Source organism: Homalodisca vitripennis, chromosome 1 (assembly GCF_021130785.1).
Source record: "Homalodisca vitripennis isolate AUS2020 chromosome 1, UT_GWSS_2.1, whole genome shotgun sequence".
Lineage (NCBI taxonomy): Eukaryota > Metazoa > Arthropoda > Insecta > Hemiptera > Cicadellidae > Homalodisca > Homalodisca vitripennis.
In genome coordinates, this window is record NC_060207.1 from 61,125,851 (window position 1) to 61,142,131 (window position 16,281).

The 16,281-nt window shown below is 34.1% G+C and overlaps 1 protein-coding gene and 1 long non-coding RNA gene across 2 annotated transcripts in view; both read right to left on the reverse strand.

Moving 5' to 3' along the window:
• The window catches only part of LOC124362806 (CCR4-NOT transcription complex subunit 1), a 150,465-nt gene that overhangs the window by 4,761 nt on the left and 129,423 nt on the right, over positions 1-16,281 (reverse strand). Inside the window, 9 exon segments of the mRNA XM_046817626.1 lie at positions 2,577-2,654; positions 3,816-3,950; positions 10,507-10,639; positions 11,777-12,026; positions 12,221-12,376; positions 12,941-13,045; positions 13,047-13,280; positions 14,258-14,422; positions 15,551-15,772. Of these exon segments, the coding sequence (XP_046673582.1) occupies positions 2,577-2,654; positions 3,816-3,950; positions 10,507-10,639; positions 11,777-12,026; positions 12,221-12,376; positions 12,941-13,045; positions 13,047-13,280; positions 14,258-14,422; positions 15,551-15,772 (1,478 nt within the window).
• LOC124362809 lies at positions 3,958-8,981 on the reverse strand. The gene is made up of 3 exons (XR_006922499.1): positions 8,573-8,981; positions 8,174-8,475; positions 3,958-7,875 (listed from the first exon to the last, which is right to left on the reverse strand). It is a non-coding gene; the product is annotated as an uncharacterized LOC124362809 (long non-coding RNA).

Genomic DNA, 16,281 nt, shown 5'->3' on the forward strand with positions numbered 1-16,281 from the left:
CCAATTTTTCTTTTGTCACCCTCTACGTTTACAGTTTTACCTTGCTGTGCTACCCATTCATCAGAAATACTTTCAATGATTTGCACAGTATACTGGTATCTAGAAAGAGGTTTCCTGTTGTTTTGGACACAATTTTCCCTATATATAATGTAGGAATTTATTACCATTCTTGCAAAAAGATTAAAAACAACCTTTTTCCAATACTTAACTGTTCGTCTTTCGTCAAGGTAAGAATAGAGCATCATGTCGAATGTGTCTATCCCACCCATGTGCTTATTGTAATCTAGTATGATGGATGGTTTGTTTTCAACTGTTACCCTGCCATGCCTCCTTTTGGTATGTACAATATATTTTATCTCAGCTTTTGAGGACAGCAAAACAACTGGTTTTTTTTTGTGATGCTTGTTGTCTATAGGCCAGTGTCACTATGTTTCCTTGATGGTAGTACTTCTTCTGGCCAACTTGAAACTTTTCTTTGATTCCATCAGGCAAGCCTTTTTTATTCTTCCTTACTGTGCCAGTAAAAAAGGTTTTTTCCTCATACAATTTTTTGACCAGTGGAATACTAGAAAAAAAATTGTCTGTAAAAACATGAAACCCTTTCTGTAAATAATTACAAGCACGAAGAAGAGAAGTGACAACCGAATAGCCAAGACCATATTTTTTTACCTCATCAGATGGAGATGTGTTCTTCTTACCCTGATAGCAAAATAAGCTCATGCAGTAATTAGATACAGAGTCACACAACACCCATAACTTTATTCCCCACCTATGGTGGTGCTTATTGGGGAGGTACTGTGTGATTCCGGTTTGACTTTTCGTCCCAATTAGAGATTCGTCGACTGACAACTGTTCATGGGCTGTATAAAAGAATTTAAATAGCCTATTACAGTGCTCAATTAAGGGTTTGAACTTTTGAGTGGGGTCGTAACCTGGTTGGTTGGCTTTAGGTAGTTTTTCATTGTCAACAATGTGAAAGAAACTAAGCAAAATTTGAAATCTATTTCGTGTGAACATCTTACTAAACCATGGAGTTGCTTGTGAGTCACTAGTTGACCAATAAGAGGGGATAGTTGGTTTCCTAATCAGGCCCATATTTAAAACAGCAGCAATAAAAGCCTTCATTTCCAAAATGTTCACGGGGATCCAGCTGTGCCTACGACTACCAGGTGAGTCATTGTCTGCAAAAGACGAAATTGTCTGGTTAGCATACCTGTTGGTTTCAACCACAAACATAGTCAAAAGTGTTTCTGTAAAAAATAGTGTAAAATAGTCAATGGGCTTAGAGTCAACAGGTGGGCAATGTCTAGGTCCTGGAGATTCAACATAAGAAAAATCATGAGTGAAGTTACTGCGGCTCTCTTCGTTTATACTAAGCCAAATATCATTGTCTGTAGGCCCGTCGGCATCATCACCCGATTCAGAGGAACTGGATAACACACTCCTATCAATGATTCTACTTACGTTAGGTCTAGGCCTAACCTGTGTTCCTGACGTACTAGGCCTAGGTCTAGAAACATCAAAGTCACTCTCTGAGGATTGACCTCTATGTACATTTTTTTGTGGCTCATACAATGGATCAGCATCACTATCATCACTAAATAAATCACTAAGATCGTCTTCTGAGGTTAATAAATTACCATCAGATACATCACCATCAAGTTCTCTGTCCACCTCACTTGATCTAAGGTTCTCAGGATCCATTATTCAGCCATTTGAAAACTACTTAAGTGTTTTACACACTAATAATAAACACTACACGCACAATTCAAACCATTGTAGCACAAAACGTAATAATTACGCTATTAGAATTCAAGCAACAATGTTTCAAAAGAAACAACACACTAGCACGCGGTTCTGCATTCGTCGTCTGCCACGCTACTCAGCTAGTCAGCTGTCGGCAGCGCTGTGATGGCCATTGTTTTTTTTTTAGATTCTCTTCTGGATTGGATTTTTTTCCAAACACCACAGAAAATTAAAGGCATATTATTGGAAATACAATTTATTACGTAGAAACATAAAAATACCGAAAAATATAAACAAAGGATCTTAAAATAATTGGTGGCGAAGATTCGTCACCATGGCATTTCTCGCACATACAACTGGTGGCGAAAAGTCGTCACCGTGGCATTTCTCGCATTTATCATTGGTGACGAAATTTCGTCACCGTGGCACTCAAAGGGTTAACAACACTGTAACATAGGATATGAAGAGAGAATGACATATATTCCGTTGTCTGAGAGCTGACATTCCGGATTAAAAACGCTTGTTTAGTTTTTCTTTCCTTTCCTCAATTACTGCAGCAAATTTAGAAACTGAAGAAGAGTTGGTCTTTGTATCACTTATAATTATTGGACGTGTGCCTTCTATTGACTGATTATTGTATACTGTATTAGTTACATCACTAAATACTCTAATTTAATCTAATACTGAACATTTTCCAAAAGGATGTTTTCAAAATATTCCCAATATTAGAATTTTGATTTTTGAGTAATATGTGTTTATTAGCTGTATGTATATAAAATATATTTTATCCTTCTCTAATTATTTATATCCTAATTAAATACAATACTTACAAATCTGTCAGCTCATTTTCCGAGGGGACCTGTACATGTTTTTGCACCATACATGACCTTGCCACTGACTCAAACAGCCTGGAAAAACAAAATTTCAGATATAAAAGTTTACTGTTTTACTCTGCATATTACTTACTGTTTTACATCGCAAGACAACAAACATATTGAATATAAACAAGTGTTGTTAGAATGTTTTACTGTAATAAATGTTGAAATATAAATTTATTGAAATATACAGGTTACTAATTTACACATTGAATCCCAGTGATACCACGGTGGCGCCAACCGACACCGGTTTGGTGTGGTGTGTGTCACATATCACACCACTATGACTGGTGACGGTACTGTGGCGTCCAGTACGGGGGTATCTTTAATCCACCAAATGTTTTTCTATTTAATAGTAATTATTGCTATATTAAATATTTAAAAATACCAAATCAACCTTGGTTTCCAGAAATCACACTTTAAAGTATTGATTATATTTTTATATTTACAATTTCAGTTTTGGCTGTCCTGATTAATTGACTCCATTCCAGCAAGTTTCTCACATGTTTTACCATTATTAGTTTAAATATGGGTAGTTAGGCCTATTATCTATTAGATGTAGTAGGCCTATTACTTTTCACATAAGTGTTACATTAGTAATGTTAGTACCGGTGATGCCAAGTTTCTGATAAAAGTGATTATATTCCGTAGTTATATTGCTAAATGAATAATATAATATGGTAAAAAACTAAGTTTGAGGTTTTGGTTGCTATACCCCAAAATAGGACTGGACTTGAATGTGTTAATATTTTCAAAACCATAATTATCTTTTTAAACTTATGAAAAATAATTATTGCTGTTTGAAGTTTACTTTTGTGTGTGCAATATCACAGGTAAAAAAAGGAAGTCTATGTAAATACGGGTAATGGTATGACTTGTACAAAATGCTATTATGTATTAAAATCTATTTAGTTTAGTCTACAAACATTTCTGGAAGTGATGGAACATAAACATGATTTCCGTCCCACAAGTAATGACAAAGTAAAATTTGGAAGATTCCGTTGTCAAATGTAGAAATTTTAATCAAAATCTGTTTTGAAGATTTCGTGTATTTAAGATTCAGCTTGGATACTTCACTACATGGTAGATAAAGAATTTGTAATTGATTTACAAAAAAAAATGTACAAAGAAACCTCCTTTCACCAATGTATTTTCTTTCATTACTGAAATGATAATAACAGGAAAAAAGCTTACTTCTCTATTTCAGGGGCGCAATGTACAAACTCATGGTTCCAGAACTTGTACGAAGGGTTCTTGATTAGTTCAATGAATGTGATCAGAAGACCCCATGGATGAGGACGATTCACAATCAGTCTCTCCAACAGCACACTGTGAAAATAGCAATTGCAAATAACAACAGCTGGTTTAAATATTTCTTTTCTTTAATTTAAGAAACACATAATTATAATAAATAGCAACACTTATAATAACCATATGCTTGTCCTGGCCCCAATGATTTGTTATGAGTTCAAAATTGTTCATTTAATATGCCTTGTAGGTCTGTTATATGCACATGATACAAATATTTTAAATAGCAATAAAAATCTAGAAACTTTAATTTTAGAACAGGAGCAGGCAATGACAGAAGTATTAAGTTGTTTAAAGCCAACCTTTTAGTGGATTATTTACCAGTGGTAAATAATAGTAAAACAGAAAATTTAATTTTTACTCTTGATGGAAACTGTGCCTTTGATAGTAAGTACACAGAACCTCAGAAATCAAGAATCATTTATTGTCGTCCCACATATGCATTGACAAAGTCAGATAAGGTTTACAATAATGTACTATTAGATCAACAGTTAAGAACACCATCTCTATAGAGAAAAGCAAATAAATATACAATAAGAAAATTGTCAAAATATAGTATTAATTAAAACTTAATGCTAAAATAAATAATAATAAATTAATAATAGCAATAACAAACAACATATAACAATAGAATAAACAAATAATAATAATTGTTAAAAATTAAAACATAGCATTATTAAAATTTAAGGTCACATAAATCATGTAAAAGTATTTCTTCTACTGAATAGAAAGCCTTCTGCTTCAGCCATTTCACATGACAATTTCTGATATTCCTTAAAGTAGTGGTAACTGCATCTGGTGGTAGTAGGTTAAAAAATGTTATACTAATGTACATGTAGCTGTTTTGAGTTTTACTTAATCTAAAGTATTTGAGGTCTATCAAGTTCTGAGATCTAGTACTATAGTTATGAGCATAATTTCTAAAATTATACAAATTAAGATTTTCTTTAAGGAAAATTAGGCTTTGCAAAATAAATATACATGGAAGGGTAAGAATACCTAGATCAACAAGACAGGCCTACAAGAATCTCTCTTACCAATACCTGCAATAACTCGTAATGCCCTTCTTTGAGTCTTAAAAACTAATTTTGCACCAACAGAATTTTTTCAATAGAAAAATAACCCTCGATAAGCGAGAGCAAAGAGAGTTTATGTGAACTCACCAATTCAGTTTAGAATCCAGGTTTATGCCCAGCAGTTTTAGATTGACTGTCCACCTTTGAGCTCAAACTAAAGACAGTCTCCTCAGTTTTTTCATAGATTACTCTTAATTTGTTAGCATCAAACCAGAGGAAGGATCTTTCTTTCATGTAATTAATTATCACTTTATTTAGCATGCTATCTTTGTTTGATGACAATAGACTGGTGTCATCGGCATAAAGAACACTTTTATTTGGTACAAAATCAGGTAAATCATTAACAAAGATAACAAATAAGAAAGGACCCAGAACAGAGCCCTGAGGCACTCCATTTCTCACACATTGAAGATCCGACCTCTGGTCACCAAACTTTTACAAACTGATAACGATCAGACAAGTAAGAGGTGAGAAGAGACAGTTCACCAAGTACACCATAATACTTTAATTTATCAATTAGCTCACTGTGTGGTACTAATCAAACGCTTTACTCAAGTCTAACAACAAGGTTGCAACTCCCTCCTTGTTTTCAAAACTTTCAAGAACAGTAGATATGACATTTTCAAGAACCTTAATGGTAGATAATTTACTTCTGAAACCATATTGAACAGGATTTAGTATCTGATTATTCTAAAAAAATATTCCATCTGATTTTTTAGTAACCTTTCAATTATTTTAGAGACTACAGCAATTAAAGAAATATGATGGTAGTTATTTATACAAGACTTATCTCCCTTTTTAAAAACTGGAACAATAATTGTAATTTTCAAACATTGTGGGAAAATGCCTACAGTAAACATCCAATTGATAAGGTATGATAAAGGAAAGGAGATATCTTCAATAATATTTTTGACCAAAAAATTTGACATACCAAAAACATCTTCAACTTTAGAGTTGCTAAATTCTTTTACAGTATTATAAACATCAACATTGTTAATATCCTGCCATTTGAAAGGTGAAACAGGAGTTTTGATAGAAGATGAGCTTAAAATATCCAAGGAACTAGTTACATTTTGGCTAGGCAAATTACTTAAACTATTACTAATATTTACAAAAAAATTATTAAACTGATTTGCTGTAATGGGTATACTGGCATTTACACTCTTATCTGCTACACGGCCTGTAACAGAATTTATAACTTTCCACGCTGCTCTACATTGATTATTACATTCTAATATAAATTTATCAATTGCAGCTTTTTTGCCAAATCTATTTGCATTCTATAAAATTTGTTAAGTCTATTATGTGCTAGGATAAGGCTAGGGTTTGCTTTAACTTAATCATAACTAATGTCCAACAGTAGCATAATTTTACCAAGGTAGGGTGTGTCCCAATTTTGTTTTATAACTGACCTAGAGCTTTTAACACCACTGTTTTTTAAAATCTTAGTTTTGATAGGACATGACTCATTAAAATTTTCAGATAAAATTTGCATGAATGATTTAAAGGCTTCATCAACATTACAAGCTAATGAGAACTCATTACTCCAGTTAATCCTACTTAACCTATGTTTTAACTTATTGATGCAGAAGTTGTTTGTCAATCTGTAAGTAATAGTTCTAGGTCTGCTATTATGAGAAACTCCTTCATTGTTCAATGTTAGGTATCGTGAACTGATTCTGAGAAGAAGTCCCAAATGGTCCGAGAGGTGAGGCTGAGTTATTTCACACGCAACAGTAGCAGGCTGAAAGTTTGAGATAAAATTGTCAAGACACGAGTGCAATCGGGTGGGTTCAGAGTTCAGGCAGAAACAGTCGTAGGATTTCAGCATATTTACAAAATTTTTGATATGAAAATTATTACTACTTGGGTCCATATTAATGTCACCCGCAATGGCACTCTTGAAATTTTTGTATTTATAATTAATTTCAATTATGTCCAAAAGGTTTGCAACTTTTTCTGTGAAAAAATCTATATTTGCATCAGGAGTTCGATACACCGACACTACTATTAGTTTAATTTCAGGAAGAGCTATCATAGCTGCTTCAAAATGTTTAGGCTGCCATAGAGAGTCAACTGTAACAACTTCATATGCATATTTAAGTGAGTTTTTAACCAAAACAGCCACTCCACCATAAGGTATAGTCCTGCAGTAGCTACTTGCTAGTTGAAAGTCCTCGGGCAGATATATGCTTAATTCAGCCTGTGTACACCAATGTTAATTTAAACAAAGAATTTCACAATCCGATGTTTTAAGAAAGAAATCTAAGGAATTTATCTAGGAACATTTAGATGTGCTATAAGTAGACTAGAAGGTTTTAGGTCAGTCGTTTGATGGGTCAGTTTCTCTATGTTGGTGTGATTGGATGTGACAGGGTGCAGTTTAACAGAGATGTCTCGGTCTCCTTGGTCCTCCATCTGTGCCGTCGGTCATCAGTTGGTGGAGGGTTAACGAGATGCTGCTAACACCATATTTACTTTTTTTTTAAGGAGGAAATTGTGGCATTACTATATAATGGAAAGTATTAGGTAAATTTACTTTGACCTAATTTTGTAAATGTCTAAAACATTACACTTGTTTTATGGAATATTAAAGGTGTGATAGAAGTAGGTCATTTATTTACAAGACAAAGTAATCTTGTCCAGTTCATTGTCATAAATGATTAATGACAATAAAGATTTCTTGAATCTTGATTTTTGAGAATCCAGTATTGAGCGAATACTGAAAACATAGCAATTGCAAATAACAACAGATTTAAATACTTCTTTTTTGAAAATTTGAGGAACACGTAGTTATAGTAAATTGAATCACTTAAACGCTATTCCTTGCCCCAATGTAGTATTGAGCAAATAGAGCTCAGGCATTTCCACTTCCCTTTGTAGCTTATTATCAGTATTGATGGACCATCACAATAGACAGGCAGCAACAGGCAACAGATGGAGACAGGATATAGAGCTCAGCATTTACACTTCCCTTTGTAGCTTATTATCAATATTGATGGATCATCACAATAGACAGGCAGCAACAGGCAACAGATGGAGACAGGATATAGAGCTCAGCATTTACACCTACCTTTGTAGCTTATTATCAATACTGATGGACCATCACAATAGACAGGCAGCAACAGGCAACAGATGGAGACAGGATATAGAGCTCAGCATTTACACCTTCCCTTTGTAGCTTATTATCAGTATTGATGGACCATCACAATAGACAGGCAGCAACAGGCAACAGATGGAGACAGGATATAGAGCTCAGCATTTACACCTACCTTTGCAACTCATTATCAATATTGATGGATCATCACAATAGACAGGCAGCAACAGGCAACAGATGGAGACAGGATATAGAGCTCAGCATTTACACCTACCTTTGCAACTCATTATCAATACTGATGGATCATCACAATAGACAGGCAGCAACAGGCAACAGATGGAGACAGGATATAGAGCTCAGCATTTACACCTACCTTTGTCAATACTGATGGATCATCACACAGATGGAGACAGAGCTCAGGACATGGCAACAGATGGAGACAGGATATAGAGCTCAGCATTTACACCTACCTTTGTAGCTTATTATCAGTATTGATGGACCATCACAATAGACAGGCAGCAACAGGCAACAGATGGAGACAGGATATAGAGCTCAGGCATTTACACCTACCTTTGTAGCTTATTATCAGTATTGATGGACCATCACAATAGACAGGCAGCAACAGGCAACAGATGGAGACAGGATATAGAGCTCAGGCATTTACACCTACCTTTGTAGCTTATTATCAGTATTGATGGACCATCACAATAGACAGGCAGCAACAGGCAACAGATGGAGACAGGATATAGAGCTCAGGCATTTACACCTACCTTTGTAGCTTATTATCAGTATTGATGGACCATCACAATAGACAGGCAGCAACAGGCAACAGATGGAGACAGGATATAGAGCTCAGCATTTACACCTACCTTTGTAGCTTATTATCAAGTATTGATGGACCATCACAATAGACAGGCAGCAACAGGCAACAGATGGAGACAGGATATAGAGCTCAGCATTTACACCTACCTTTGTAACTCATTATCAATATTGATGGACCATCACAATAGACAGGCAGCAACAGGCAACAGATGGAGACAGGATATAGAGCTCAGGCATTTACACCTACCTTTGTAGCTTATTATCAGTATTGATGGACCATCACAATAGACAGGCAGCAACAGGCAACAGATGGAGACAGGATATAGAGCTCAGGCATTTCCACTTCCCTTTGTAGCTTATTATCAGTATTGATGGACCATCACAATAGACAGGCAGCAACAGGCAACAGATGGAGACAGGATATAGAGCTCAGCATTTACACCTACCTTTGTAGCTTATTATCAGTATTGATGGACCATCACAATAGACAGGCAGCAACAGGCAACAGATGGAGACAGGATATAGAGCTCAGCATTTACACCTACCTTTGTAGCTTATTATCAGTATTGATGGACCATCACAATAGACAGGCAGCAACAGGCAACAGATGGAGACAGGATATAGAGCTCAGCATTTACACCTACCTTTGTAGCTTATTATCAGTATTGATGGACCATCACAATAGACAGGCAGCAACAGGCAACAGATGGAGACAGGATATAGAGCTCAGGCATTTCCACTTCCCTTTGTAGCTTATTATCAGTATTGATGGACCATCACAATAGACAGGCAGCAACAGGCAACAGATGGAGACAGGATATAGAGCTCAGCATTTACACCTACCTTTGTAGCTTATTATCAGTATTGATGGACCATCACAATAGACAGGCAGCAACAGGCAACAGATGGAGACAGGATATAGAGCTCAGCATTTACACCTACCTTTGTAGCTTATTATCAGTATTGATGGACCATCACAATAGACAGGCAGCAACAGGCAACAGATGGAGACAGGATATAGAGCTCAGCATTTACACCTACCTTTGCAACTCATTATCAATACTGATGGACATATCATCACAATAGACATATTATGACAACAGGCAAGACTATTTTTTCAGTCAAGATGATTCATTGTCAATTAGTTTGGCATAAGGAAGATTTCACCTGCCACTATGTTGATGGAGTGGTCACGATGTTGCTAGATCATGTATTTGAATTTATTTGTCTTTAACATATATTTTTACACATATTACTTCAGTTCATAATATAAAAAAATGTGAATTACATGATATGTGTCTGTAGTACACAAGTTTAAAGTTTGGAAATATTAAACGAGATTTATTTATTAGTTTACAGTACATGCTGGATTGATGTTCTTGATGTTCCACCATCTTGAATTTAAAATTATCAAACATTGATTGTGTGGACAGCAATTATGTATGAAGTTAATTTCTACGTTACGAAAACAGACAGTATATTTGAAGCAATAAATGATTGTTAGGTTTTAACTGAATTGTATATATTGAATTATCTCAGGTAGTGATGCATGTTGTGTAGTAGGACAGGTTGACAACGTTACCGTGTGATCTGCTCCTGAATAGCCTCAGTGTTAGCCTCAGCGAACAAGTAGAGCAGAGTGCAGCTGAAGTAGTGAGTGTGACTGTTGGGGTAACGCAACTGGTTGGCAATCGCATTCAGGAACAAGTACCGACCTGTAAACATAATTTATATAACCAATAACAATACTTAATTAAGTGTAAATTTTATGTTTAAGATTAAAACTATTTAGATTTATTTTTAAAAACAACATGTTGTTGAAATACTAACAAATTAATAAGAAGTGTTTTTTACTATCTCCACTTACATTAGACTTCATGCCTTTAATAATATATTGTACATTTCATAAATTGTTTTTTATTATAACTGTTCTAATTTGATAAAGCAAATAATTTGAATGAACTTTTGAATAAAACAAATAATGTAATGTTAAATCATTTAAATGTTGATCAATCTGTGTGTTTAGTAAGCATTGTGTAGGACAGGAGTTTGTTCATATCAGGGAAGGTTGTTCTGTGAAGATTAAGTATCAATCAAGAAAGTACAAGTTAAATTCTTTGTATTCCAAAGTTAAAAAAGTATTTTTCAGGACTATTTGTCATTTTTGCCACATCTTTAAAAATAGTAAAAAAACCCATTGAAAAGTTTGTATTTGATATGGACAGTGATAATAATTTAGTAGATATTCTAAGGTAAGAATGAGTTTTAAAGTATTTAAATCTATTTTTATGTAGGAATTTTTGTATAAGAATGTGTGAATGTACATTTATTCATGTGTATGTGTGCGTGCACGCGCGCGCGCGCGTTTGTTTTGCTTTGTTTAATTAATTTTGGTCTCTTGTTATAAATCACGTTCTTAATTTCTTAATTATTTTCTTTCTAAACTGCATATAGAAATAAAGTGATGAAATAAAGATACAGTAATATTGTAAATCAATAGTTGTATGATACAGGTAGTGGCCAGTCTTTTACAACAAAAAGTCGTGAAGGAAAACATCAGGAGGTAAGTCAAGGTCGACGCATACTGCTAATAGGGCCCCTAGTACCTACAAACAAGTATTGACTGAATGTTTTATTTTATGTTACCTTATGACTCCAACTAGTCATCATAACATGTTAAGATGAAAAGCAATTCTGAATGTAGATCTTACTGTCATGGACTCAATAATAATGAAGTCATTATTCTTAATCTTAATATATTTTTGTAGGTATGATTGTGGACTTTTAAAACATTTTAAATTTTATGTGAATCCAATTAAAAATGTTGGAAAGGAATATGGACAATAAATTACCTTCAGTGTCAAGATCTACGGCCAGGTTCTGGAAAATATCCATGTGAGAGGAGTGAGCAATGGTGGTCATGTTTGGCGTCAGCCCTTTACTGCGGATGTGTGTAATAGCTTGCACACCCACGTACAACACCAAGGCATTCATCAGAGGGATATTGTAGCGCATTCCCGGCTCATTAGATACTTGCAAGTTACTGCGAAGTTCAGAGAGGAAAGTCACTGGAGCTCGCAGTTTTAAGTATGAGTCCAAGTCCTACAGCAAATAACACCAGAATAACCTCCATTACTTGAAAATAAGAAATCAACTCTTTTTTTCAGGTACACAATTTTTACAACAATGTTTTTATATTATATATTATTTTTTATTACTACAATTTCAAACTAGCAGTTTTAATTGTAGATTAACAAATGAGGAGTAAATTGAAAATGCTGATCAACTAATGATACCTTTCTGAAAGAGATGGGTTGTATAGTGGAAGCATAGTTGGTGAGGACTCGAGGTGCATGAGAGATCTCTGCTAGCATGTCCACCTTCAAGTTGGGAGTGAACGGATCAGGCAGCCGCATGTTTCTTGGGAATGCTGACAAAATTAAGTTCCTCATCTGAAAAATTCACCCAGATTTTTATAGCTTAAAACACATGAGAAACCGTACACACTTTCTGTACACTTATTTGTGATTCTATCATCCACATCAATTAAATTGTGTGTATGTAATGTCATTTTATGTTGTACTTCACACTGCATTACATAATCTACTTGATCTAATACCATGCCATGTTCATTCAGAAACAGCATTTTTGTTTGCTGCAACGAATGCTTAAACTATTCCAATCTATAAGTAATGTTAATTTATTAAATAAGTTCTTGGAGACCAAGTCTGAGTACTCTCGTAGATTATTGAGTTTGAGAACTTAATAATAATATAATCATTGTTGTTTGTTTCATCAAATGTTGAATTCCACTTAGTACTTACAAGGTTCTTAAACTATTGAATAATGTATCAAATAGAATCAAATATTACACCGATATTTCTAGTTAAATATTTTCTAATTTCTATAGCTAATTACCTTTTAAACTTACTTCTAAGCTAAATAATGGCTTATAAAATTGTAATGAACTTGCGGGTTAAAATAAATCAAAAATTTAAATGGATTTCATCTTGTACCTGGATACAGTTAGGCGGTATGACATCACAAAAGCCGTAATGATAGTCGCAGAGGAACTCTGGAAAGTCATGTAGCAGGACAAGCAACACACGCAGGGTTCCCTTTGTACAGCAAGGTGACTGGTTTTGCCAGCTCAGCATTGCGTAGGAACGGTGCCAGGTATTTGAACAGGTCCACTAACAATTGGGCGTACATGGACCAGCCCTTCTGTTGGGGGGTGACCACTAATAGGCGTCCGAGGAACACCCGGTGACTCACTAGCTCTAGCCAAGCGTATGAGAACCCAGGTGACTTGGCTGGTCTTAGGATATGTAGAGTATGACAGAATGCTGTTAATATCTAAAACATAAATTTCATTTTAATTATTTGTAACAGATCAACCATTACAATCATTTGTAATTAGATTACTCAACATTACATAATATTGAATAACGTTTACAATAGCTGCCTTGTGAAGATGTAGCAAACAAGAGGAAATATATAGAAGAATAAATATTAACGACAACAATGGTAACAAAGAACATCTTATATAATATAAACAGTAAAAAATTGCAAAAAAACAATAAATACTACTACAATTTTTACTATAGCATACAATAGAATAATAATTTTGATATAATTGGTTAAAATGCCATCTTGAACTTTGATGTACAAGAAATTTGGAAATAGAGACAGACCTAAAACATTGAAAATAGCTTACTACTTTTTAAGTCAATAAAAAATGTTTAACCAACTGTATTCTGAAAAATGGACTAGACTCTTATAATGGGTAAGATTTATATACAACTGGAACTTGGAATGCTACAGGATACAGCCCTCACTGAGGATGAGCTTAATTGAAACTGATAAATGCAAACAGACTATGGAGAGCCAGAATAATCAGTGGTACACATATGGCTGAAATGCTTTGGTATATTTGGAAATGATAAGAGAGATATCTTGAGAGAGATAAGAGAATAAGAACAAATAAAATCCAATGGGTTTTTGCAGAAGCTTTAGACTTGATGAATAAAGAGATGTAAATAAGGCAGAGAACATATTTTAGGTTTAAGTGCAGGGTTTTAGACCTATCACTTTAAAAATATAAAAACTAGTTAATATTCTCAGCAATTTTTACTAACCAAAGAATTAAAGTATCCTCCAGATATTCCACTAAATTAATTTGAACTATTTGTTTCCTAGAATGATTTTATATTTAATTTGAAGTGATTCTGTTTGATTTGATCTAAACTTTTACTATTTGAACACCTCTACATAATAAAAAATATTTGCAGCGTACAATACAACGATATACAAAAATTTAAGAGAAGAAATACCTGGTAGTTAATAGTATCAAGTATCGGTTCCGGAGCGTTGAGCTCAAGGAATAACATGATGAAGATCCGGTGGTAAGGCAGCTGCTGAAATTCCATCTGGTGACTGTCATGGTCCTGAAGTAGAACTCCCGCCACAATACCCAACACCTTGTTCAAGAGGTTGATCTGCGGCAGAAGATACAATAGACTTAATTAAACTGTTTGGGAAACACAAAGTTGAGAATCAGAATCAGAACAAGAAAAATGTTTATACAATTGTTACACATGGTGTATATGAATGGCGTCACATGATTGAGAATGTAAATGTAAACAGTTAAGTTTACTAAATATACTTTACATTAGTATCTAAATGAATCTAATACAATATTATTTTAACTGTAGTAAATAATATTGTGAATTGTATACAATTCAGAAAAGCAGTAAAATGGTAGGTCAGTCAGGTAACTTTTAAGCTTATTTTAAAATAATTTATCATTTTCTATTAGGTTTATATTGCTTGGCAGCAAATTAAAAAAATTAGCTCCTATGTATATTGATCTTTTACAGAAACAAATGTAAGTTATGTTGAGCTACTGCCATATTATTTCTGTTTCTCGTATTATAACCGTGGTTCTCACAACTTTTGCCTATGTTTATGCTATGTGCACGATTTTTCACTCACATTATAGTTACATATGCACTGTAAACTGTCATGATACCCAGTTGAAGAAAATGATCCTCAACAGTTTCATTCCATTGAAGTTTTAAAATAACACTAATTGCTTTTTTTGTATTACTTAAATCGAATCTAAATTTTGTATTGATGTGGATCCATATAATGGGATACCAAATACAATATGTGAAAATACATCATTTTTAGAGTTTATTGTGAGCATAGTTTTGACATTCTGCAAAGAGCATATAAACAGAGTTAATTTTTGAAGCTATATTTTCCAAATTTTTATTCCATGTCAGCTAACTGTCTAGTGTTAAACCCAAAAACTTTACTTCTTCTTCCTTAACTATAGCTACTTATCTATTTCTATATGAGGATTTATTTTATTTCTGAATGGGTTAGTATAAAATCCCATATAGCTAGTTTTAGGTAGAAATATAGGTAGAATAATTTTAAGGCAATAGGAGTAATCCTAACATTGACCTAAGTAATAGTAACATAATTTTAGTTATTTCCAGTAGCATTGTGCATAATGCTCTCAGGAAACAATACTTGCGTTTTTGTTAAGTCTACTCCTTTGCGGAGGGGTTTGGAATAATCAGAGGTTTGAGATGACACACAAAAAGAGCAGCTCTCACCTTAGTGGCAGTATTAGTGGTGTCTCCAGAGTGTTTGACGAGCAGTGCTATCAACTTGACATATGCATCAATGGTATGGAACACCTTGTTACGAACTGACGTGGAGTTAGTAGTGGCCATCTCAGGGATCATTCGGTAGCACAGCTCTACAACCATCTGTGTGCTGAGGCGGAAGAACCGAGTGATATAGTCATCAGTTTTCAGGATACCGTGACAGTTCATCTGTACAAATAGATTTGATATTATACATATGCTAGTTAGTAATGGGCAAATTTAGAATCTTCAAATTGAATCCAATTCCACATCTTAAAATTATCATCAATTTAATTTCTGTCATTATTAAACCTTTGAAAATCGTTCAATAATATCAAAAGTATTCCAAGAATACCATTCAATTTTTAAGGGATTTCCTGAGATTCAGAGAAATATTTTAAGAACTAAGTCATATCCCATCTTATACTTTGATTTGATGGATTATAAAATGGACTGCCAGAGTATATCTGTAATCTGCAAAAAAAGGGCATATATTTTTATCACTTATAAGCAAAATGTCAAACCACCCTTAGTAATATATGATAAAAATATTTATAAAACAATATATTTTAGACAAAATATTTACACAACTATAACAATTACACAAAGCACAATAAAAAAACTACAAAATAATAGTGATTGTCTGCTTTTAGAGCAGCTGATATTTGCGCATAGCTGCAGCAGATGCTTAGCACTGC